This window comes from Indicator indicator, chromosome 12 (assembly GCF_027791375.1).
Source record: "Indicator indicator isolate 239-I01 chromosome 12, UM_Iind_1.1, whole genome shotgun sequence".
NCBI classification, from domain to species: Eukaryota; Metazoa; Chordata; class Aves; order Piciformes; family Indicatoridae; genus Indicator; species Indicator indicator.
In genome coordinates, this window is record NC_072021.1 from 10,093,508 (window position 1) to 10,120,041 (window position 26,534).

The following is a 26,534-nucleotide window of genomic DNA, read 5'->3' on the forward strand; positions in this document are numbered from 1 at the left end:
AAAAAGCAGCAAAGCAAGACCAATCTTTAATACCACACTTAAACCCTTTCCTGGACACAACATTAGTAATTGATAGTTGAGGGATTTGTTTGTATCAAATGTTACAATTTTGCATCCCATTACACACTGATGACTCGCTCATCCTGAAGACAGACATTTAACTCCACAAGAGTCTTGCTTTTTAAAGGTTAAAATCCAAAGCTTTCAAATCTAAGCTTTTCCTTCAAGCTGGTTTATTAGATGTGTATATCCCCCCAGCCCCGAGCTGAGCTGCCCTCAGCCCTGCTGGGGAACCCTCACTGCAGCCCCCTGGCCAAGTTCGGCCCACTGGTATGGCTGTAACTTTGCATAACCGTTAGCATCGGAATCGCCTGTGGAAGCCACGGAAATGCACGGCCCGAGATTCCCAGGACATCAGAAAAGGTTTGCCAGGCGCCAGCGGGCATGTGGAGAGGAGGGTAGAGGAGGGCCCCTCTCCCGTCCCCGCTCGGGTGAGTTAGGATGGCCACCGGCGCCCGGCAAAAGGCACAGAGTACATCTGGGACTGTGTGCCGGCTGGCCAGGCCCAGCGAGGGGCGAGCTGTCCCTCACGGAGGCCGCGCAGGAATTCCGCCACCGCACTCGTCCACAGCATCCTGCGGCGGCACTGCACTTGTGCCTCCCGTCGGTTTCCGCGCGTTTCCGGAGCCGTTTCGCTGTGCGCCGCCGCGGCTTCGCCGTCGCTTCCGCTGTTTCATTTTTCTCTTTCCGGCCGGTGCAAGGGAAAAGATGGCGTCGCGCAAGGAAGGCTCTGGAGCTGCCGGCAGCGGCTTTGGCGCCTCGAAAGGCAAAGGCAAGGCCGCCGCCACAGGTGACTCAGCCGTCAAGCAAGTGCAGATCGACGGGCTGGTGAGCGGAGGGGATGGGACCACTGCTGGCGAATGGGCGCGCGGGGAGGCCGCGGCCGCGTGGAGCTGCCGGCGGGGCTGGCCCCGTCTGTGGGGCGGTGTCGTGGCCGAGCGAGTGTCCGTCCCGGGACTGGGGTCGCCTGGCGCCCCGAAGGGTAGGAGCGGTTTCATCCTCCTGAGCTTCCCAACCCCTCTGTGCGTGTCCCCACCCGCCGAGGGGAGTGACCCTTTCCCGTGCAGAAGCTAGGACCGGGACAGGGTAGGAGTCAATTGCTTTTACTCGTATTCTAACTTCAGCTGTGCTGTGCTGGAGCCTAGCTTTTCTGGTTTACCCTTCATACCTTACACTGTTGAAAATTACACCTGAGCAACAATTGGCAAGCATGGTGTGTTTTCCCCTCATCCATGCCTTTTGCTTTCTCTGTTAGGACCACTAGCACCTACTGTCTTTTACTAATAAGAAATAAAAGTGACGGCTTGAAGGGGTTTAGAGAGTGAAGCCATCCTAGTTATTCCTTGCAGGCCTCAAGCAGAAGAGTGTCTACAGAATCGGTTCTGGCTTTGCTGATGGATGTTTTTATGTTGATTTGTGTCTCATACAATTGCTATTACTCACAATGACACGAAATAGAAGAAAACTAGTTACTTAAACTTCATAAGGATAGAAGCGTTTGTTGCTTCTTCATTATCTTTCCCATGTGGCACTAGAACGCTATACAGCTGAAGTGTGAAGGAGATTCTCATTTTGGGGCAAGGTTTGAAGCCCATTTGGCGTTTATTAGTGACAGTACCCAGTCATGACTGTGAACCTAAAGAGGTTCAAAAAAAAGCCAGGTGCAAGGTCCTGTACCTGGGTCAGGGCAATCCTTGGTATCAGTACAGGCTGGGAGATGAAGGGCTTGAGAACAGCTTTATGGAGAAGAGCTTGGGGGTGCTCATGGATGAAGACTGGGACATGAGCTATCAACGTGTGCTTGCAGCCCAGAAGTTCAACCGTATTCTGGGGCTGCATCAGAACAAGTGTGACCAGTGGGTTGGGGGGAGGTGGTTCTTTCCCACTGCTGTTGTGTTCTGGTTTTGATAGCTTCAACCTGGTTTTATTTTCTGGTTATTTTTTGAGAGATTTATAGCAGACAGATTATGCATGTTACATATGCACACAGTTACATTGGCAGTTCTGAATTAGGAATGCCTTTTGTGAGACGTGATAAGCAAAAATGGGTGGTATTCTTCATGCAGCTTGACTGCAATATCAAATACATTTGCGTCTATCCAGTTTCTTTTACAACACAGAAAAAGGCACTGATTGAATATGGATGCAGAGCCACTGAGGTTAGTTAAATAAGGCATCTTTGAGGTGCTCTGTTTTTGGAACTGATCATCCTCTGAATTACTGAATTGAATGGGTATTGCAGTTTAGACAATGTGATGAGTAGAAATATGAGATTTGTGTTACTCCTTTTAAGACAGTATTGTAATCTGCTTTGGGTTTATTTATCAATAGAGATTAGTAGAGGCAGCCTGTGTTTATTCTACAGATTGCTCTATTTAACTCATCCCCAGTGAGAGGGATGTGTAAGAATTTGTACAGTTGTAAGGGATAACATAGGTTTAGCTACATGTTATGGAAAGTCCTATAATGTCACTGGTTTATGCCATCGTGAAGTGCTTGGGCTGATTCAGCTTTTATTTGTTCAGCAAGTATCATGTGTTTCATTTTTTATGTGGAACTTTTGTTGATATAGCAATGTGTCAGAAAAATAATGCTTAATGAATAAACCTATAGTGAAGGCAGTTTCCAGTATATGTGGTCTAGTCTTTCTAAGAAATTTAGGAGTAACTCTCCAGAAATTCACATTTATAATGTGGATTTTTTTTGTTTTCTTTCAGAGGAGATGTAAAAGTTCATGTATTTGTTTTTGACCATCTTCAGAAAAGTATCAGAAAATGAGTGCAAATGCATCGCATTTTTTTTGTCTTTGCTTTCTGTTGTAGAGATTTGAATAAGAGATTCCATCATGTTCCCTCCACTGAAGTAGGCCAAAGAAAACATGTTCACAGAAGTGGTGATCACGTGCATAGGATATTTTTCTCCTTACTTTTTCCTTCTTTCTTTCTGTATGGCTGCGAGCAAGCTAGCTTTTCATGTTCCTACTTCTTTGAGAGGTTAGCACTTCCCTGATAACTTCAATTTGTGAATGATTTTGACTATAAGGAGCTTTATGAAGACTCCTAAACACCTTCTGGAGTTCTTAGAAACAGTAGTTGTAAGTTTTATAGTATCCATCTGTAGTAATCAAAGCTGAACAAGTGATGCTTTTAATAATGTAAAAACTGGAAAGGGAAAATAAGAAGTCATGACTTTTTTTGCAGCATGGTTTGCAGTAGGCTTTTGGACCTAACTATAGAGTTTACACCTTCTTAAATCTCTTCATGTAGAGTACCATAAGCTTTTTTACATTGGATGAAGTGCTGTCTAAAGGCATACATTACAACATTTGTGTCTGCTACTACTTCTCCATTCAGCAGGAAAAATGAGCAACTGGGAAGAAAGTTTATGTTCTTCCCTTTCACGTGTTCCTCATAAACAGAATAGGAACACAGAGTTGTGCTACCCTTTCTCCTCCATATGTGAAGCTTAGAAATAACTTATGTTAAATGTATATTTTCTTTCAGTGCAGAATAACCTTGTTTCATGTTTGTAGTAACTCTTCAGAATGTACTTTGCAGTATTTGTGTTCTTTTCAACAAGGCAATCATATGCATGATAACATTAGTTAGGCTCAGTGTTACATTACTGAAAGTAGCAGATTGTTGGCTGTAGGGTGGCATGAGACTGGTTGTTCTTCGCTTGCAGGCTGGCTTTCTGTTGCTATTTAACCTGATCTTGGGAACTTGTACTCTTGTATTCCTAGAGTAACTGAAAATTCAGTTTTGCTTAATGAAGCAGCATGTAGATTCTCCAGTTTCTAAGTTATCCCGTCAGAAGAATTGGGAAACAGTGTAGTCCTAATACAGGATTCTGAATTTCCATGAAAGCTTTGAGATTTTTCTAGATTTTTTAAAAATGAACCTTCTAACCCTACTCTTTCTAAAGTAGCAACTAAATTAGCCTCCTCAGCATATTTCTGCAGTTTCCACAATTTTAATAGTGATACCAGGCAAGATGTAAAACTGAAAGCAGAGGTGAACTGATGTATCCATTGGAGAGATGAAAGATCAGGCCTGGGTTAGCACAGCCCGCTCTCACAACACCCCCAACCCTGCAGATGGGAGGGAAAATAACTTAAAAAACACTCTGGGTTGAGATAAAGAGTTGAGATAAAAAAATTTCCTGGGAATGATCCAATACACAATTATCTTAGCCTATGTGCAGAAAAGTACATGGATAGCAATGGGTGAGAGATCGCTGAATCTTCAAGTCATCAAACTTTAAGATGAGAATTAGAGGCCATGTTAATACTGCCAGGTAATATTTGTTGAAGCTACTTAGTTCTGTGAGTCTTGGAGAATATATTTAGATGTGCTTCTTAAAGCTTGTAGAGAACTTAAGCTAAGCCTTTAGATACCCATGTCATTTGTTTATATTAAATGCAAATATACATTGGCTAAAACATGAATATGTCAAGAGATAGATAGAAGTTGTAGGCTTTGCATTTGTATTTGCACCAGTGTGGTCATAGTGTAGGGGTTTCTCTTGTGTCAGATATGACTGATTAAATCAGAAATTGTTACTTTAAGCTTCCTTACATCATCTCTGATTTGGTGATGGTAGTATTGTGCCTAATGGTTTGTATTCTCATTTATGGTATGTACAGGTTCTTAATTTTATTTTATTAACATAAGTTAAAAAGTCTACCTTTTTAAAACCACCCTAACATTATTGTTGTTATTTGGTTCCTCTACTTGTAGTTGTATTTAAGTTGCTTGTTTTCTTATTACCAGCCATTTACCTACATATGTTAGGTAGGATTGTATCCCCAGCTATTAATAGGGAAAGCTCAGTTAGCTTCTTGGGTGAGGAGTTCTTTAGGATATGTTTGATCACTGTAAATGAAATAAAGTACCCTCTTTACTGAAAATTGATTTTTGAGACTCATCTTACAAATGTTTAAGTACTTTTAAAAATTACAACTTTTGGCATTCTTGGAAGGAAAACAATCCATTTCCTTAGTATTGAGTAATTGGTAATAATAGTGAAGACTGTATTGAACTGGTTAAAAATCTTTCATATTTCTTAAGTTGTGAAGATTGCACTTTTCCTAGCTCTTCCTGTGCTTTCTTCCCTTCTCCTTCACCCTTTTTGAGATCTTCACAAGAATTCCCAGACTCTGTGTTCTGCCTGCTATTCTCTGCACAGTTTCTTGATGTTGCAGAGCTGTAAAACAGTATTTTAGAGTATAATGTCCTTCAGGCTGTATTGTGTTTTGTGTGTCCTTCAAACGAATTCAACAGAAGTTGACGTTTAATCTCTTTGACTTTTCCTTGCCCTGTTTCCCTAAAAATTTAGGTGAGATTATGCTGGTGAGGAGCGTTAGCGTGTGAATTTTATACTAGCTTGATATGTTCATGGATACCTTGAACGATGGAGAAGACAGAAACGTTTTGTATTAGTAGAGTGATATGTATGTACTTTCTATTAATCTTCAGGTACAATGAATTGCACAAATCTAACCCAGAGGGGAACTTCTGACACATAATCTGTGCTTCCATTAAGAAGAGAGCATTGTTAGGGAATAGCAAGTTGAAGGGGCAAGAGCCTCCTTGGAGTATAATACTTTCCAGGCTTAGTGAGGTACCCACATCATGGTCTGAGGATTAAAATTTCAGTGTGTTTTGTCAATGAATATCAGGTATACTTGCTGATAGAGCACAAACTTTAAATGATTTGTAAGAGTGTGTTGGTGCACTCAGCATCTACTACGTGTCAGGGTAAGTATACTCTAGTGAGGCATTTAAAACCAGAACATCTGGTATCGCTTCGTGCCGTGAAACTAGTGTGCTGACAAAAGGAGTTAATCTAAATGTGAAGGTGGCTATAATGTGTTGAACAGTATTACACTTCAAGACTTGAAGGGGAAAATATTATTTCAGAACAGCCTTTTTTTTTCCCTTAGTGTGCAAGGAGAAATAATGTGTTGCCCTCTACACTGCTGTCATCAGTAGTTAAACTTTCCATTGTTTTCTGTTCCTGTTCAGTGCATATCAAACTGATGCCTTGCCTTGTAGTTAAGTATGTGTGTCTGTTGAAAACACTAAATTTCACTCTTGTGATGCTTATTTGACTGTGTTAATACCAAGGAAAAGAGTGTTTCCACCAAATATCCTTCAGATAATTTACTGCATGTTAATGATTAAAATGTTAAGTCAGAAACAAATGTGATAATAAGCATTAGCTTTGTGTCTTGTTTAGGTGTTAAATTTGACTTTGCCACCTGTGAGTTGGGAGGCGACTGACTTTGTTACTGAGACAATGCATTATGTCCTCTTGCACACTGAAACATGTTAAATATTCTCCTTTTATTTCCAGTTTATTGTAACAAAAAATAGACCTTTGCAGCTGATATGCAGCATGGTGTAATTGAGGGAAGTATACAAGACACAGCAGGCCAGAAATAGAAAAGCAGCAGGTACATATACTGAAAGGCCCTTATGTATAAAATGAACATCTTTCATGCCCTATTATGTCTTAGGATTTTTGTTCCACCTTTTAAATAAATTTTACAGGCTTTTTGAGCAGCCTCATAAAAAAAAGAAGCAAGTCTTCCATTTTTTTCCTCATCTTTGAAAAAAGTTGGTGTATTTTCAGCTTATTGTTTCTGTGGATAGTATTAATGCTTCTAGAGGCATTTTTTTGTACGATTGCTTTGTGTGTTATTTCTCCATATTTACACATGTGCTCAAAATACACACTCAGTGATGATACACTTTGGAGCATGCTGTTCTAACATACTTTAATTTTCAGGCAGCATTAGGATTGAAGAGATGTGATAACCTGCTTTAACATGCTTCAGAAATAATGCTTAGCAGTTTGTTACCACATAACAACATGGTATGATTTTAATGGAAAGTAAGTAAAATGTTAATGTAATAAATTGGAAATTTTTAGGCTTGTAGAATAAGTATTTCTGTTAGTATTTTTGTAAGATTATCTAGCAATGTAATATTAAGAGAGCAAAGCAAAGACAATATAACTTATCTGACTTTGATAAGGTCTTGTAGCATTCATACACAACACTAGTAGTAAGTGTGGGGATATTCTTGAATGACTTGTATGTGGCTACATGTTTGAAATAAGCATTTCATTAATTTCTTTTGCCTAATCTAGTTTTAAAGTCAGCATAGAGACTTACTTGCTGAAGTTTGAAGATGCACTTGGATTTTGCTGTATGCTTGGAATCACAGGTTAATTCTTGTATGAATGTTTTGTCTTTTACTGGTAAAAATGAGGGTTAGCATGTTTGAGCATATAAGGCTTGTCAGTCTCTGGCTTGGTTGTGCTTAAGCATCATATCCTGCTTTACAGACCATTTGCTGCACATCCTGTCTGTGCAATACACAATATAAAATCTACACACCTATTCATATTAAGCAAGTGTAGTGCCCCTCTTGGTATTTATGATCATGGTTGGAGGTGTAAGTCACTTCTTTTCAGTATTTGGGGTTTTTCTATGCACATCTGAGGAAAATAAGCAAACTCATTGACAAAATTCTTCATTAACAGAAGGAGTGTTAAGCACTTAGGACTCAGTTATTTTTTACTATTGCATTATTAGAAATGCAGAAAGTATCTGTTTTCATGCTTTTATGGCTTTAGATGACGAATAGAGTATTTACTGCAACTATTATCACTTTCTGGGAACAATGTAAAAGCTTTATCCGTGGGTGCTGTAAACTGATAGAATGGTTGTTTTTAATCTCACTGTCACAGTAGCTGTTAAGAGAAATGGAGCTCTTCGGGAAGTGGCTTTCACTTGGCCATCAAATGGTGATTGTGATGGTTTTAAGGTTATACCTTTAATTCTCGCAGAGTTTGAGCATAAAGGTAAAAGAATGTAAATAAATCACAATTGGGTGTAAGAAAGCAAAATAATGATTATTCTAAACACTTCCATAGGAGAGAGAGAAATATTTAATAGTCAGTACTCAAAGGAAGGTACAGGCAGTCTCTTTGTCCTTTCTGTCTGCTGTTTCTCTGCTGGGCAGTCTGTGTCTCCTTCTGGCTTTTGGAGATAACACAACACCCGCATACTGATCTTGAAAAGCTAAGTTTAACAGCCTCTCTGCTTCTTGGCTTTCTTCCTTCTGCCGGGGGGGTCTGGGAAAAGAAGCAGGGCTCTTCTGGGGCCAGGGGGCTTTGTTGTGGTTTTTTTTTTTTTTCTGTTAATTGTACATATTTGTAAGTGTTGTGAATAGTGTATATTTGTACATATTCATTGCATTTCAATAATGGATTGTAGTTTTGCTTGTAAAATACAGCTTCATTTGCTTCTGAACTGAGCTAGCCCGGAGTTGTTAATGTGGGAGGGCAATTTCAGCCCACCACACTACAACAGTGATACAAAGGCAAGTCTTATCTGTATTTGAAAGGTGGGGAAGCTGAAACAAACAAGCAGTAACTGACTTTCATCTCTTTTCCTCAATGTTATACTTTAAGTCAGAAGGAAAACCGAGACTCAGTCAAGGCTTGGTTCTCTGGATTGCACTACCTGTTACTAGGTTCTGTCTCTTGTTGCAGCCTCATACCACATAACCAAGCATTCGTGGTCTTTAAATGTGGAAAAAATTGTTTCACGGAAGGTTGTAAATTATTAAAGTGACATGGAAATCTTGTCCAGTAGGGATTTTACTAGTTTCTTGGAAGCATATGTTGAATGCATGTGGAAGTTGTGATTTTCAGACACACCCGTAAGTGGCATTTTTATTCTGGTTCTGTTTTGCAGGGTATGGTCTTCGAAAAAGATTTGTAGTTTCAGCTCATCCACTACTCCCTTCTCCCCATCTAGCTCTGCCTTATTTTACTAATTTTTGAAGGTCGAATAGATAAGGGCAACTATCTTGCAGTTTTTCTTCAAAATGATAAGTTTGGCACGATCTGATATAAAAAATAGGCTGTTTAAATAAAATTTTCTACTGCTGCGTTTTGGCTGTCATCTTTAAATCTTTTTATAAGAAGCTTCTAGAAGTTGATATTGAAGAGAAAACCTTTTACTTAGAAATACTCTGCTAGCTCAGTGAGCACTGTGACTATTTGAATCATGGTAATTGACTAATACACAGAACATACTTCTCAGCTGTATGTTGAAGTATAAGCATAAGGCTCTGTATTGAGTGGAAAGTGAAACAGTGTCTGCCTTTACTGTTTCTATATAGTATCCATATGTTGTGCTCTAATGGAGTATTAATCAGATTTCGTTCTTGAAATGATGGTTAGATATTGGATTCATTAAAAACAATAAATGGTTTTAGCCATTTATGAAGATTGTCTAAAGTACTGAATGCCTTCAAAATATTTGAAATTGGTCAAATTTGTGAAATAGGAGAAATGATACACTAAGTAGTCCTGGGGAAATACTCCATCTCATTTGTAGCTAGCAGAATTTTGGATGTTAATCTTACTAGAGCCCTATCACTACCTCCTAACTATGTGCTAATAACATCTAATGCCCTACTGCTCATACGATTGAAATCCTGGGGCTGCCTTATAAAAATGTTTCTCCAAGGAAGTGATTCTGCAGTCCCTGTGGCCCTGGTGGTTTCCATGGGAATAATCATGGATCCATGTACTGTGAAATGTGTTATGAAACTTTGTATTGCAGAGAAATACGTTATAGCAGTGTGTGAACAGGGCAATGGAGAATTTAAATACGTGGATGTCACGGTGCAGGTTTATTTACATTGAGGTCCTAGTTAAAGTGTACTAGTGTGTTGTAAACACCCGTGGAGATGGTTGTTAACCTGAACAGTTGTGCAGTCATAAAAAAAAAGAAATTGGGAAGAGATTAGTCAGTTTGGTAAAACACACCTTGATTAGCACTAGATATTTTTTCTGTGTCTCTGTGTTTTATTAAACTTTACTTTTTTCCACTGTTTAATGACTTTTTCCTTCAGTGCACAGCATTTTGTGTTTAACTTTTTCCCTTTGCATGAGCAAGCAGCTCACTTGGACATGAGTAAATAAATGACTTAAACAGATGTTTCATGGTACCTACAAGACATTAGCTAATTAATGTGAGTTCCTAACAGAATCAAGAAAAAACACAGCATGTGAAAAAGCAAAAGGTCTCTAACCAAAACCCAGTTATCACCCCTCCTGATGTTCTATTTGTACAGAAACAGGCTTAGTGCCTGTACTATTTCAGTTCTTCAGGCTGAAATACACCCACCTATTTATATAAGATATTTACCAGTTCTAGGTATTAACTAATGGTTTATTTCATGTTCATGTTTTTATATCAAATCCGTGATCTTTATAATTTGGAGAACGTAACCTATGTTTACACCAACTGGGTGTGCTCTCAGTGCAATGTATGTGTCAATCATTTGGCTGTGTCCTTAGGGAGCCTGGACTTGCAGTGTGTGAACAACCACCTTCTGTGAAAGACTGGGACTGTTGGAAGATGCAGAGCCACAGAGGAAGGCTCTGTTCTCGTTAGACTGGGTTCCCCACCCTCTTAAAGAGGAGGAATAACAACTGGAAGAGTGGATGCTTAATGAAGCATTTCATATGGGGCATTACCAGGTGGTGGTTTAAGTTTTGCATTTGGTTTGCAGTGAATGGGTGGCTGAGTAACAGTTGAAGAAAATCATAATGGATTGGAGTGACTGCTTTCTCCAGATGGAGCTTCAGGGAAAGCAAGGTACAGCTGTGCCCCAAAGAATGCATGTAACCAGTTGATGTTTAGGAAGGAATGATAAAATGTTTCTTTTCCTGTCACTTTGAGTCAGCTGCATACTGAGATGAAGTGGCAAGATATATTCTGTCTAGCTTAATGCTATGTATGGATATTGTTGCCTTTTCTGTACTGCTGGAAAAAAGACTGACCCACAGGAAAGTGTTGAGTCAAATGACTATAAGCACTTCATGAGGCAGGAGGTAATATGGAAAACAATTGAGATTTCTACAATTACAGTGTAATAGGGTTCCTAAACCAAGAAGAAATCAGTGAAAATACTAATGTAAAGTCAATAATCAGTTATAATTTGAGTTGTTTTCTTCAGCCTAATGTATGTACTGTGGAACTGCACTCTTTGAAGATTACTGATATTTGTACTTAAATCTTGAGGGTTACGAGTGAAGTAGGTGATATGATACCAGCTGATGTGATGTAAGTCACCCAGGGAACAAAAACATTTTCATAAACTTCCTAATACTCAGGAGTATTCAAATGTTACATGTTCCTGTACTATTCTTCCCTTGCCTTCCACGCCTCCCCTCAGAACAAAAGAGAAAGGGAAAAAATTTTTAAAAGTTCAAGATGGATTTCCAAAATGGTTTGGTACTGGGGACCTACATGAGACATAACCAACAGAATTCGATGATCTATAATGTCCATGTAAAAATGTGTGTAGTATTATCATATGCAGTATCCTACTTGAGGACTACCTCAGGTCAATATGCATTGTTCATGATAGTTGAATTCAGGCACCGCTGCAGGAAATTTCCACTCATGTGAGAAAGAGATTTTGATATTTGCATTTGATTGAGGTGGCATGCATCGTTCTTCTATGCCTCCTATGTAATTATTGGTTTTAGGCCCCAAATTTCTGTCAAGTTCAGAAATAAGATTTTAACATCTGGTGTTTATTAGCTGTTGAGTGACATAAAATTTAAGCTTACTATTCCGAGAACTGTGTTTTCAAACGCTTTGTAAGTGCTGGTGTTAAGACTAGCTGGTCAAGATAAAGGTAAAATATTGTGGGTCATTTGAGGCCTTGTATCCAAAGGATGACTTGCTAGACAGAACACTGAGGACTAAGACTCATTATTTCTGAACTTGCTGTTCAGAAACAATGTTTTTGAAAAGTCACCTTGTTTTTTAGGTCTTCTCAGTCTTGCCCTTTTGGCCTTAGATTTTGTGCATGTTGAAGGTCTTAATGGAAAACAATGTGAAGCTTTTTGTTTGTTTGTTTGTTTTTAAATTCTGAGATAAAATTAGTCTCATGATTTTAAGTGCTTTTATTCCAAAGTTAAGGAAGAAAAGAGTAAATGTTTAGACATCATGTGTGGAATGGTCAAAAATCAGTATTTTTGACCCAGACAGTCTAGAAGATTTTAAAACTCTGCTGATGATCTAGAATATGCATTTAAGTGAATTTAGGGTTTCATTGTCAATAGAGGTTGTCATATTTCTTACAACTGGGGTAACATGGAAAACTCAGTTTCACCTCTAATCTTCAGTTCACCTCATGCCACAACTTTGTGGTGGCAGTCTTGCATCATGAAGTTTCATATCCAGCATCTAAAATACAAGGGTATCAACCCACTGATTTTTGATGTGCTTTTTGATGCTTGATAGGTGCTTTTTGATACTTTTTAGAACACGTTTGTGTGGACTGCCCTGATTAAGTTGGAATTTTTTATGCATGTCTGGGACCATCTGTCTTCTTAATCATGTGGAGGAGAGCGTTATGTATATTAGACATATGTTTTCTTACTCTTAACTGTTGCAGTGGTATCTTTAATTTCCTTGAGAGTTCCTTTTCTCCTGACAGGAAAGTTGAGAGACTTTGTTGCCGTCTTATCAAGTAGTGCTATAGCCAGGAGACAAATCAGCTCAAGACAGGTTTCTGCTTGGTCAACTTCCAGAACTTGTCTTTTGTGAGTGCAGGATAAGCATTTATCTGTCGTGTGTAAGGAAGGGAAGAAAAAAAAAACCCAAAGCAACAAAAAATCAAAGCAAACAGACAAACAAAAAACCGATGGAAAAACCCTAAACCCTCATCTGGAACTATTAGAAAATGTTAACATTACCCACATTTCACTGTAATTTGCTCTAATTCCGCCCCCCCCCCCCCACCTCCCCCCGGCTTCTTTTGTGCGTGAGTTTGTCCCAATCCATGAGCAGGATCTTGCTCTTGACTTTGTTGAACTTCATGAGGTTTACACAGGCCCACTGCTTAAGTCTGTCTGGGTCCCTCTGCATGCCATCCTTTTCCTCCACTGTGTTGACCACACCACACAGCGTGGTGATGTTGGAAAACTTGCTGAGGGTGCACTCAATTCTACCATTCATGTCACTGGTGAAGGTATTAAACAGTGCTGGGATCCCACTACCAACCCCTGAGGAACACCACTTGTCACTGTCTCCACTCAGATACTCAGCTGTTAACTGTAGCACTTTGAGTGCAACCATTCAGCCAGCTCTTTATCCACTGAGTTGTCCATCTATCAAATCCATGCCTCTCCAGTTATAGAAACAAGGATGTTTGTGCACGACTGTGTCGTATATTTAGCACAAGTTAATGAAACACATTAAATAACATTAAATAATTAATATAAAATAGTGTTAAACAGATTAACTTTCTTCTTCCAGGCGTGCCATATATACATTTCATGTGTATCAGGTAGATGCATTCTGGATTTTAGATTAATTAAAACTCAATTGCATGACTTATTGGCAGTGCTGTCTGAGATATTGACAAAACTACATTAACCTAGCGCTTTGTGCTAGGAATTTTAAGTAAAATTGTGCATGCTGTAATGCTTAAATGTAAAAGTTTATGGTTTGAGTTTTAAGAATTCATATGGAGAAGGACCCATGTGTGGTATGGATGTATTCAAAATATATTAAACTCTAGTAGCTTTCAAGACTCTTTTGCCAAGCTAAATATTGATCACAGTTTCACTAGTGTTAAATACTGAGAGGCTGTGGTTGTCGTGGCGCCTTCCACATTTGGTGGCCATGTTGGTTATGGTTGGTTTGAAAAGAGCTACACAACTGTGTTATTTACACTCTCCCCCCATCCTCTCCCCTGATGCTGGCAATTGGTGCTCGTGGTTGTGCCGACAAAGCTTTCTTGGGTGGGAAAAAGTCGTAAGCATTCAAAAGGATTTCAGTACTCGATTTAAGACTGTAAATTGGCTTGTTACATCATGTATCCAATAGGCAAGCAGAAGCTGTCTCTCATTTGATATCACATATGAAAGAGACAGCACAGGGACTGGAAATCTTGTTTCAATGTGGTGACTTTAAGCTCTCTTGAGCACAATGATAAATGAATCTTCCATGGTTTGATTTGCTGTTGTTCCTCTTTAGAGAAATACAAAAATGTGCATCTTAGCATATTCGTGTGCCTGCAGCAGAATCTTCTCAGGCTCCCTCAAAGGCTCATGATATTTCAGCTGATGGTTCATGTTATAGGTATTTCTTTAATGAGATACAAACTTGAAATTTACATGCTGGGTTGTAACCAAAGTCAAAATTTGGCGTTATACTCTTACAGCTAAAATAGATATCTTTGAAGTTTTTAGTAGTTTCAGAATGATTCTTTTTTGTATAATGACTTAATCCGTAATGTATGAGCAATGCTTTGAAGATCAGAAGCATTGCTCAACTGCAATCTTACTAAAAAAATATGTTAATCGAGGATTAGTGGCTATTAAAGTTTGACAGAAGACTACTCCAAGTGATTGAATTACTTTGGTATTTTGAACAATGAATTTACAAGGTTGGGAGACTCTTTGAGTTTTATTTAGGAGTTACTTGTGTATATCCTTTTTATTCTAAAGAGTCTTTGTGTATCTGGGCATTTCTTAACATACTAATTATATTTACTCAATCAAGATGCCTATGATTATTGACTTGTGTGTTCAGAGGTATCAGAATTTAGAAAGCAGATTATTTATTTATTTACTTACTTACTTATAATCAGTAAATTAAATTACTTGCTACGTTTTGTACTTGAGTACATAGCCTTTTCTGGTTAGCCAGCTGAATTACTTAAATAGCAGTAACAGTGGAAATGTGGTTTGGTTACTGTTAATATTACCTAAACAGCAGTGAAGGGGCTAAGGTTGTCTAGCAGTAGTATTTAAGATTATCTAAGCCATGAAGGATCTAAGGGCTATTTAAAACCAAAGAGGCAATCTCTCTTATTAGATGAATAGGTGGAGGGGAGTTTGGAAAGTGAATCAGTGTTGGATGAAAGGTTGGTTATACTGACATTTTACACGTTTGAAACTGGTCTTGTTAGCACTAGAGAAATAGTTTTACTTCATGCTTGAAAGTCTGTTTTTAGTACTGAAACACAAGTTCTTGTGCATCTTTGCTGCTTGCTCATACGGTAGTATTTTGATGGCAGGTTTTTCAACCCAAGTTTAAGAGCCTGCTGTACTAAAGACTTGTGTCTTAATGTGCTAAATAAAACTCACCAGAACAAAGAACAAAATGAAAAGAAGAATCATATGCCATTGGATGCATTTCTCAGATGTGTTCATTTATCTTTTTATAAATTATTTCAGTAGCTAATGTATTTTCCAGTTAAGTAATAAACCTGAATTTCTCTAGCTTGCTAACAGGTGTGAAATTTAGAATAGTAAGATCATGACCTCCCTTTCTAAAGGAGTCTCTTTCTCAGACTCCATTGGAAAGCAAGCTTGCAGATAGGCCTAAATTGGGGTCTGTATTTCCCTGGATAATATCTGCTGTAGTCTTCAGGCTGGAGCTTGAAAATTGCAGACTTGTGTAATAACTTCATTGTGTAATGGGGTATGTGGTTAGCCTTTAGGAGACTTGGACTTCTAGTTTTATCTCTCTGAAAAATCATTGATAATCACTGACAGCCCATACTCACTTCATTTGTGGCTGCTTTCTGTGAGTAGTTATCATCAGAAATGCTGCAATAAAATTGGCATCCCATGACAAATGCTCTTGGAATGGAGTCATACAGGCAAACAGGATTCACAGTAGCAGTCAGCGTGCATAGGAAACTTAAGAGCAAGCAAGGAGAAAAAAGTGGAAAAGGTGATGCTTACAAGATTGTAAACTTGTTGAGAATAGTTATAGGGCAGGCAAAGAACATGCTGTGCTGCAACATGTCCTGTTAGTTGTGGATTTGTGGACTGTGGAAGATAGAACTCATTGCAAATGTATGATAAATTGTACACTAAATGCACATTGAATATTGTGTATAGGCTGGCTCTGTGGTAGCAGACATCTATCTCCTACATCTAGGTGACCCCAAAGTGGTGTTTGCTGAACTGCTTTTAGCACTGTTAAATTGTGCCCTCTTAATTTCCTTATTATTTTCCCAAGAAATAAGTTATAAAAAAATCAATGTTTTTTTTTTTTTGTTTGTTTCTCTGTTCTTTAGACTTATTCTAACAAATTTGATAAAAGGATATGGCCTGAAAGGGCCTGACTAAGAGAGTGGAACATCTGTGTTGTGAGGAAAGGCTGAGGGAGCTGGGTCTCTTTACTTGGACAAGGGGAAACTGGGGGGTGACATCATTCGTGTTTATAAACATGTGAAGGGTGAGTGTCAGGAGGATGGAGCCAGGCTCTTCTCAGTGATGTCCAATGATAGGACAAGGAGCAATGGGTGCAAGCTGGAGCATAGGAGGTTCCATGTGAGTATAAAGAAAAGCCTTTTCACTGGGAGGGTAACAGTACCCTGAAAGAGGCAGCCCAGGGGGGTTATGGAGTCTCCACTTATGCTGAACAAAGAGTATGTTCTTTCAAATTGAATGTTTGTGGTCAGTGTCTTACCTTGTTCTGGTTCTCAGTGTTAAGCATAAAAATCTAAGTGTAAAGCATTTCTAGCGAATTATTGGCTATTTTTGAGTGTTCCTACTATTCCTTGAGTTCAGATTTAGGGAAGGAAGTGACAAATCATCTTAAAAATATGAGTAATTTCTGTTTCTCCTTTTCCCCCTTTCTTTTATCATTCATTTTTCTTAAATATCCTGTGACACAGTTTGCAAAATATAAATTGATCTATCATCTGAAGCAAAACCATAATGAGATATAATAGTGAAGATTAATGCAACTGAAATTTGATGCATTTTGTACCTTAAAAAAAAAAAATCCCTACTGGTTTCTGCACAGTTACTTTCAAGGTATTTTGTTTCCTCTACAATGTTTTCCTCTGGAGGGAGCTTATTGCCCTTGCAAGATAGCTTTTAACAGTTAAAGCAACAAGGCAAAGTAGATAGGATCAATAATTCATTTGAAAAGGGTATTTCAGAAAATTGGTTTAGAACTGCATTTTTCCCATTCATTTGATGGTCTCTTTTATTCTCCTATAATGCTGTTCTTCAACCTGTGTTAAAATTGCTGGTGTTTAAGCCAATAGCTCAATTGGTTTGCAGCTCTGATTTATGCAACACTTAAATTAAAAATCCCTAATATATAGCTGGAGGACAAAAAACACCATTGCATATTATGATTGTCTTGTTTTGTGTTCTAGGTTGTGTTGAAGATCATTAAACATTACCAAGAAGAAGGACAGGGGAATGAAGTGGTCCAGGGAGTGCTGCTGGGTCTTGTGGTGGATGACAGACTTGAAATCACCAATTGCTTCCCTTTCCCTCAGCACACAGAAGATGATGCAGACTTTGATGAAGGTAATGGTTACTATTTTACAAAACTTTAGTAAAAAAAAAAAAAAAAAAAGAGAAATCTATATGTGTAAAAACAAAAGTGTATTTTTTTTCATGGTGACCAGAAGCTTGCATGTGATCAGAGTTTTTTATTTGCCTTGAGGAATTGATGAGTTACCTACAATGCTATCCCAACTATCCACCTACGTCTTATCTGTGTAAGGAAAGTTATATAGATAAATACTGCATTATATAGTCATACTTATTTTAGAGCAAGACTGTCTACACAGGAAATGACATTAGTTTCCAGCCTATAACTCATATGGACTTCAAACCCTTTTCATGCAAATGTCTCTGTGGAAGTGTATGTATGCATAAATATATGTATGTATGTAGTCAGGCATATAGGTTGTCTCTTTGTGGATTTATTTATTTGTGTTAAGTACTCATTGAAATCCTGGAGAGCAGAGCTTTTTAAGCTTGAGACTCTTAACTTGGTTAACTTGAAATCTGGGTGATACTTCTGCAGGTGATCTAGAAGTAGCATCAATGGTTTCTATCTGTTCTGGTGATGTTTTGTTATTGCTGCGTTTTATATATGTGTGTGTGTGTTTAATGACACTAGTAGAAATTCTTCTTTGTTAGGGCTTACAGAGAGAGGATTAACTTCAAAAGTAAGTAAAAAGGCTCTATATATAGTCAAAGTATTTGTGGTTGTAAGCTTGATTCTATCTAATTTTGATAATTCCATTTGAGCAAGATTACTTTATAAACTGCTTTTTCTTGCTTGTAATGAGAGTAGATATTATTAAATTAATATTTTATCTTACTAGAAAAGAATCTCAGAGCCTGCCTTTAAAACAGAAATAATTTTAAGAATTCTTTGGTACTTGTTAAGGTTTCTTAGCTATTTATTGCTTCTGTTGTGGGATTATACAATTTGCTATATGAAAAAAAACACATGAGGCAGTCTTAATTGTTATACATTAATAGGGTACTGGAGACAGATCTTTATTTTATAAAAGTGTAAAAGGTTCTTTAAAGATTCCTTCTTTTCTGGAGCTCTTCAAAGGATCAGAATAATCTAAATTTTTAATTGGAGCCCATGCTAAGTTTTTTCCTGTAGAACAGTTGAAGTATTTTCATGTAGCTGAGAGGTGAGCAAAGCCAGAAATAAAGTTCTTAGATGGATTCATCTCGCTGTGTGATGACTACCACGCTGAAGCTGTAAGCCTGTGAGCTGATATGCAAGGTTCAACTGTTCCTGCTTGGGAGAAACTTCCTTCCAAGAAAGTAACTCTTGTTTCTAGTCTGTCTTCTTCCTTTTTCTAGCAAGTAGGCAGGAATCCTGGCATTAAGTAAGTTGCAGAAGGCAGAGCCTATGGAGGTTCCCTCACCTGGATGCCTTGGCTTGCCAACCTTCTGTTCTCATGCTACAGGCACAGAAAAAAAAAACCTGCATCCAGAGTGGAAAGTGAACCTTTCTCAGTGATGCTGATACACACCTCTAGCAGGGATAGGGCATTTGCAGCCAAGTTGGGCAGCCTGACTGTGCTGAAGCTCAAGAGGCGTTTTGTATTACTTCTCATCTTCTCTAGCCTCTACTGTATGGGTAACAGAGAGGTTCTGTCTGTGTCCTTCTCAGTGAAATACAGTCTACTAACTCAACCATTCAGGAAATGCACAGTGCTTATGTTCATTCTGCATTCCCTTCACTTGTGGCTTGTTTGACCTATGTGGTAGAGGGTAGGGAAGGTGAAAACCTAAACAAAATGGCTCTTAAAGTTGCCAGCTGAGCATTATGTGCCCTTTTAAGCTCCTTATAGAGCCGTCTTCTATCTTGCCAATGTGAAACAGTAATGTTTTATAAACACTCCTTGTTTGATTTCCCTGGAGTGATACTTCTCTACACAACCATCCTGCCAAATTTTCAAAAGATTCTTTTTTTTTTTTTTTTTCTTCTAGATAAAGATACTCCAACAAAGAAATCCCTTGCTATATGCCAGAACCTTGAAATTCAGGCTGCTAAAACCCAAAGCAGACAAGGCACCTCCCTTCCCATAAAGCTTGTATCAGTATTATAATTTGCTTTATGTATTTGCACAAATTCAAGCCCACAGATATGGAAGGAAAGTATAAGGGTCTTGGCACTTCAGTGCCTCTATCACTTTAATGTTTTTCTCTTTGGACAGAATGACACTGTATTGTCTTTTCTTCTTCCTTAGTGTGTGCTTTTATTTTTAGTTTTTCCTCACCTAAGATTCTGGAATAGGAAGAATCATGTTGAGATTCCAAGTTTCTGGGCCTGCAGAAAGCAGTTCTTAGCAGACTTTGGTCATACTGGATCTTATGTTAATGCAGGGAGTGTTGCGGTGTCTGAGGGGCCACACTCTCCTTCTGAGGGAAGGAAACGGGGAGCAACCACAGTGTGTTTATGTTTTGGCAGATTGCTGACAGTTGAATGAATACACCCCAAATCACTTTGTTCTCTATGCTTTTGAAAGAGCTTTAGGAGCAGATTACATGAAAATTACTGATTTGCCTTGTGATGTCAAGGTGATTGTTGTTAAGAGAATTTTGCTTATGTATAGGAGGGTTATATTTGAGCAAACAAACTGTTGGATAATTGGCAAGACACATCTAAGCTAATGTTTTCCTTTTGTAAACTGAACACATCTAATATAAAACATGCTTTTGAGGGTGCTGAGAAAACATTGTTAATTTGAACTTGAAATATGGATGCATAACATGCTTTGTTAGCGACAACCATTTCTTCAGATCTCCTTAGATGTGCTTTTGTTCTGCTGCCATTTTGTCTCTTACTGCTAATGCCTGAGGTAATATTAAAGTATTTGCTGCAAGAGGATTCCTGCAGAAGTGCTCCTTTTATTTAAAACAATCTATACTAAACGTTGTTCTCTTAGTGCAAGAACGTTTTCTGAACATGTTTTTAATGAGACAATTTGCAGAAACTAAAGAAGGTTTTTTAGTTTGAACTAATCCTTCTTATAGATCTAGGATGACTGCCTACTATTTATGAATGCACAGGTGGTTTTCATCTTAGAAAGTTTCTCCTGCAGTGTCATCTTCCTGCGGTTCTTTGTAAAAAATATAATTTTTGGTAAGATTTTCCTGTCAGGGAAGTCTTAAACACTTAGATCAGCCTGCTGCAGCGCAAGATTTTTGGAGGAGGTGGGAGGGTTCAATCCAGCTTTCTGTGTTAGAAATCTGTAGGTGAAGTTTAGTTGATGATGTGTGAGCAAATGGAGCGAAACTGCAGAACAGAGTTATGTTGTTGAGTCTTCAGCAAAAGACGCTTCAACATGAATCTCTGATATTTTAGGGCTCCACTCTGGACTTTTGTTCAGGCATTAATTTTCAGATAAGTGTGTTTCTTTACAACTAGGGCACTGAAGTCCTCATAGGTATTGAATTTGTTTCTCAGAACACAGTTCTTTAATAGTCAGAAGATAATTTCAGTTATCATACATGTACAACCCCTATTCCTCCCTGCACCCAATGCTCTACCCAAAATGGATTCGACTCTTGTTTAAGGAAATTCAGATTTCTGCTGTAAGGAATTTGGCCTAGATGCTTCTGTGAAATGTCACAGTACCCCAACTTGTCTTTGTGGAGGCAGTTTTTTGAGAGTTACTTCTGCTTTAGAGTGCCTTCAAGCTTTTGTGTGAGCATACGTTTGCTTTCTCTTAATTAAGGTTTACCAAAAAAGGGTAAGGTTTGTTTTCTTCCTAAGAAAGAAGTGCATTATTCTTGACTGTAAATTTTATCTCTGAGTGACATGTCAAGTTCAGTCCTTTGTACTACATTGTTTTTATGTTCAGTGCTATTCATTGAGTTCTTTTCCCTGTTTAAAGGAAATGTATATTTCTGCCATAGAAAGCAAGACTTAAAAATGTAGTGTAAATCTTGTAATTCGTTATAGATCTTCAGACGTTATTTTGATGTATTTTAGTATTTAGCAAACTGAGATGATAAATTAAGTGCTGTGATAATTGTGCCAGTAGAAACATGGAAACAGTTGTATAATTATACATCAAAATAAGTTCTAGAAGGTTGTAACTTTTTTGTCTTTTATTCAGTGTTTCCATTAGATTCCCACTGAATTGCTTCAGACAGAAAGGTGATTGCTGCCTTCTCCTCCCCTCTCCACTCCCAATTTTTACTTTCTTGCTGAGAAAATGTTGATACTGAGTTTTCAGGTTAGAAGTATCTAGATGAATACAGGGTTAATCTTTTGTACTGTGGGTTGTAGTTTAGTTTTATTGTCAGTAACAACTAGAAGTAATGTAATGCAACATTTCCACAAAAACACTCACAATTTTCTTTGTTTATGGCTTCCATCTAGCCTCACATGAATGCAGCTGCATACGGAGAAACGTGTTGTAACTCCTACGTAGTACTTTTTCAGGATCTTAATTGGCCAGGGGGCACAGCAGTTGTGCTGCTAAGTCTTACTTGTAGTGTTGTAGGTACCTGTGATACGTTGTCCTTGCAGAAGAGGGCTTCAGGTAGCTAAAAGAAATATGCTTAGAAAAGTTAATTTAAGATACAGCAATGAACTGAATGTGTGCTTTTGAACTATTGCCTAGTACAGTGAGAATACAGTGGGTGTTGTCTGTGTAAAGCCCCCTCCTGTTTTACTGGAAGACTTGTTCTTGAGGTTACTTTCTTGAAGTGAAGGTCTGCTACACTGGTTTAACATTATAGAAGCTTCAAGACTGAAGTTGTATGGGTTCACAGGCTTTTCAGGGTACTGTGTGGCGGTGTTTGGTGGACTGTTTTGGTTTTTAAAAGAACATCTTAGTAAAAAAGATGCTGTCTTGTAGGCTGACATTTTTTCAAGTTAATAGTGTAGCTCTGCAGACAGCCTTGTGAGCACAACTAGAAAGATAGTATGAAGCTGTTAAGGTGCTTGAAACCCCTGTGTGGTCAAACTAGAATCTCCTAGGAAGTCTGCATCCACCCCATGGACTCTCTGAAGTTAATTTTGTTTTGCTAGTATTGCTGTAGAAGTCCTCTAGCTGCATTGATTCATCTCCTTTTTGTAAAGACTTCTGTCAAGGCTAAATTTTGTCAATTTTTCTTGTGAAAAAAACCTTGCAGTTATTCCCATTTTAAATCTGCTGGTATTATAACTCAAACATTTATCCTTGTAGGCATATCTTCTATTTCTCTTCTGTTGTTGCAGGACAGAACTTGAGCGTGCCGTAACTGTGTTCTGAAAGGTAGCTGCAATTTTAGCTGCCACCGTTCTTCCTTTTTTGTTTAGGTTCATTCTATTTGTGTGTAACATTAAAAATAGAGAAGGTCACATGTATTTTATTGTAAGAAAATAAAACTTTTATGAAATGCAGAAATCCAGTTATATGGATTTTGAGTTTTATTTTATTTCACTAAGGACAGGAGCAGATGACCCAAAAGCTTTTAAATCATAGCCATGGTTCTTGCTTCAGTTGTATCCATGTGAATTCCTCAACTGTGTTTTTTGTAAGTTCCTATAGTTTAGGGAGAAACCTATGCTATGTGAATGTTCTTGCTTCAGTTGTAGTCCATGTGAATTCCTCAACTGTGGTTTTTTGTAAGTTCCTATAGTAATTTAGGAATAAACCTATGCTATGTAAATGTTGACTTTTCAGTTATTAAGTGCTGGCAAAAGCCCATCAGGTTTGTGCTTGCATTTCTGAAGTTTCACTTTGTGCTCCGTGTAAAAAGCATGTTGAATTTTAAGCTTTTTAAAAAAATTATTATTATCATTTACATTCATTAAATAGTCTCTAGACTTGTTAAGGATTAATTTGTATAAGGAATTCAGATGATTATGACAGGGTAGATAGTCAGTTGTTAAACACATAACAGTCTTATTTGCATTTTTTTCTTCTGGGTTGCCAGGACAGATATTGGAATATACTGGTTGGTTATTGGACGAGCTTAAGTGTCATGTAATAAGATGTATCACATAATCAAGGTTCTTTAAGAAAGCTGCTAATCACACCTGAGTTACTTTGTACCTGTCACTTCTGTGAGTTATCAATTTGTTTCCTGAAAGGAAACTAATATTGATGCAGTTTGCATAGTTGTAATGGTTCAGTGGAGTAGCAGGCGTACAGCATGTTAAATGTTTTGCATAAGTTTTCCAGCTGTGCAGACTTAACCTCTGCTGGAGGTTTCCGTCGTTACCGGGCTGAGAAGAAATTAAGACAAAAGGCTACATTTTAGGGCACAGTCTGAAGTGCCCTTTTATGTTCGAATATGTGAACTTGTCTATATCACATACAGCAACGTACCGTGAAGTACGTTTTTGTAGTCAAAAGTGCCCAAGAAAAAGTGCTTTTAGTTGTATTAAGTACAACAGAGAAACGAGAGACGAGTACGTGTGCATATCCTCATCTCCACTGTAAAGCTCTTTGCCAGCCGGCGGCGGCTGCAGGCGGCGGGACAGCAGCAGGCTCGGCGCAGCCCCCATTAGAGGGCACTCGCACCCAGCGCACCACGCTCCGGGCTGCGCTGCTTCTGAGCCAGCAAACCTGAGGCTTGCAGACAGACAGAAGAGGGATAAACATTATTTTCATCTGATAAGATTCATCTAATCTTTGATACAAATGTATTCAGAAACTGTTACAAAGTGCATTGAATTAAATACAATCCTAATGACTCAATGCCTTTTTTTTTTTCTTATTTCTTGAATCAGTCTAAAATGTGCTGCATAAACTGCAGACTGCTAGAATTGGATTCAGGCACTTTTATATGTGTCTCTGTATCCTAAAAGCAGAACAGAAGCTTTCTTGTTTTGAAGGTTCTCTTCTTCACTTCCCAAGTCTACCATGCGTAACTAAGAACTTATTTCAGTGGGTTTATACTACTGGACTGTGGAGACTTAAAATAGTGCATATTCCTTTTCTCATGGTATTGCATGGATTGACTGAAATGCTTTATTTATTGCATTTCTGGATTTTCAAGTTGATTTTTATTATAGAGGCGATGCTTTAAAGTGGTAGGTAAATTCTCTTGTTCAGCATATAATTTTGAATCAAAAAAGAGAGATAATTTTGCTCTTTAAAGCACCAGGCATTTTAAAGTTTTATTTAAATCCAGTTTCATTAAGATTCTACTACAAATGAAGTTAGTGTAATTTGCTTTTAAATGCAGAAATATACTATCTTTTATCTTTTTTGGTTTCTTTTTTTCTTTTTTTCTTTTTAAGAAAACGTGGCATTTTTTTCTGAGTAATTATAAACATAGCCTTATGACTGCCTAGATTCTGATAAATCCACTAATAGTTTGATTTAATTTCAAAATTTTTTTTTAATAATCCACAATTGCAGTGGACATTATTGTTGTACGTAACAAACTTCCACACTAAACTTTACAGAATGTTATGCTTAAGAATAACCATTTAAGAATCCTAAAAATGAAGTTAGAGAAACATCTCCCTAAGTGATAGGTAATTTGCTGTATGTAACTCTCTTCAGCAGCATTAGAATGAGCTGGAAGTTTGTATCCAGCTCAGTTTTTGCATGTAACCATTTCACTGTATGGACGCTTTGAATTGAGGGTGAAGTTTTTATTCGATGGTTTGCGTTCTGTTTTAGCTGCATTCTTTATTTATAATCATGATGCATGATCGTTTAGTTTGCCATATGGATATTTCATATAGTTTTGTAACACTTGCAGAAACTCATTAGTTTTTATGTAATCAGCAATGTGAGAGCCCAATTTCTTTTACATGCAATTTAGGTAAAATATTACAAATGAGCTATTCTAAATTTGATTTTTCTCGCTAATACAATCAGCTCAACTTTGACTAAAGACTTAAAAGTGCACAGGAGAGGATAACCAATTAAAGTAAATTTAGATGTTTAATAATTGTTCTTTGATTTCAGGCATCAGTCTGAATGTTATGCCTATATTGTAGTTTGTGGTAGTGGTTTAAAAACATTAGTCCTTCTGCTTACTGTTTATTAGGGAGAAATAAAATGTACAGGTTATTTACCGTGAGTATTCAAAAGCTGTAAAAAATTTTTTTTTATGAATTACAAAGAATCTAAAGGTTATTTGATTTTTAGAAATTCATGTAATGTATTATTTGTTCATTTTGGGGAATATGAAGGAACTCTTAAAATATATTTTATATTCTCACACAATTTAAATTGCACAGATGCAAATGATCTTGTGTTTGTATTTTATCATTAACTTGTAGAAATATTAGGGTAAACAGTGTGTAATGTTCTAATTCCTATTAAAAGCAGCCTTCTGTGTAATTCTTTTAGCTTTTCTACTACAGATTAGTTCATGAAGTGATATTGCTGTGAACATATGGCAAAGGTGAAACTTGCTGGCTTTTATTGTTTTCCAGATGTACTCTTATCTTTTACTAAATGTTTGAATTTCACTGTAGTGTAATTCAGGAAAAAGGTCTGCATATAGCCATTTGTATTTTAAGGAAACAGTTTTTGCAGGCAATTGCTAGAATGTATAATGGACATTGTGGTAGATCCTGTATTCATCTTAAACCAGCTGAAGTAGCTGCTGCATCGGGGGCCTAAAAATTAGAAAAGTAGTAGTTTTAGGCTGCCTCTGTGTTGAGAGGAAGTAAAGTTTCAGTCCAGAGGGAATCCCAGACCATGTAAAGATGACGTTTTCAATTGTGCTGAAACCTTTGTATTTCTCCATCCTTGATTAGGATTCTCCAGACTTGGACAATGTGCTGTGGGAGTGGACATTCCTATTGGACTGCCTTGTTCACTCTTTGTGTGCTTTCTGCATGTCTTGTTTTGGTCTGTAACATGTCCTTAAGAGACCAATTGCTTGTGGTCCCTGTGTTCCCCTGTAGCTTTGGGCAGTTGCGTTGACTCTATGCTCATATTTGTTCTTTCAGTAACACTTCTCCCAGTGTGACTGGACCAAGAGGAAGAGAGTGTTCTTATAACACATTCTTATTACCTCTTTCCATTCCCCCTCCTTTCCTTTTTTTGCTAATGCAAGTATTTAGCCATTTCCTTCCCTGCAGAATGCTGCAATAAACTGGAGGGAGCTGAAGAAAAGCATGGCAAAACGAACAAATCCCACATACAACTGTTTTTTTC

The 26,534-nt window shown here is 37.9% G+C and overlaps 1 protein-coding gene across 1 annotated transcript in view; it reads left to right on the plus strand.

Annotated features, from left to right (window-relative positions):
* Positions 1 to 767: 767 nt before the first annotated feature.
* Positions 768 to 26,534, plus strand: part of EIF3H (eukaryotic translation initiation factor 3 subunit H) — a 79,727-nt gene continuing 53,960 nt past the window's right edge. Inside the window, exons 1-2 of the mRNA XM_054385459.1 lie at positions 768 to 888; positions 17,298 to 17,454. Coding sequence (XP_054241434.1) covers positions 769 to 888; positions 17,298 to 17,454 — 277 coding nt within the window. The 5' untranslated portion in view covers position 768. The remainder of the gene's footprint in view (positions 889 to 17,297; positions 17,455 to 26,534) is intronic.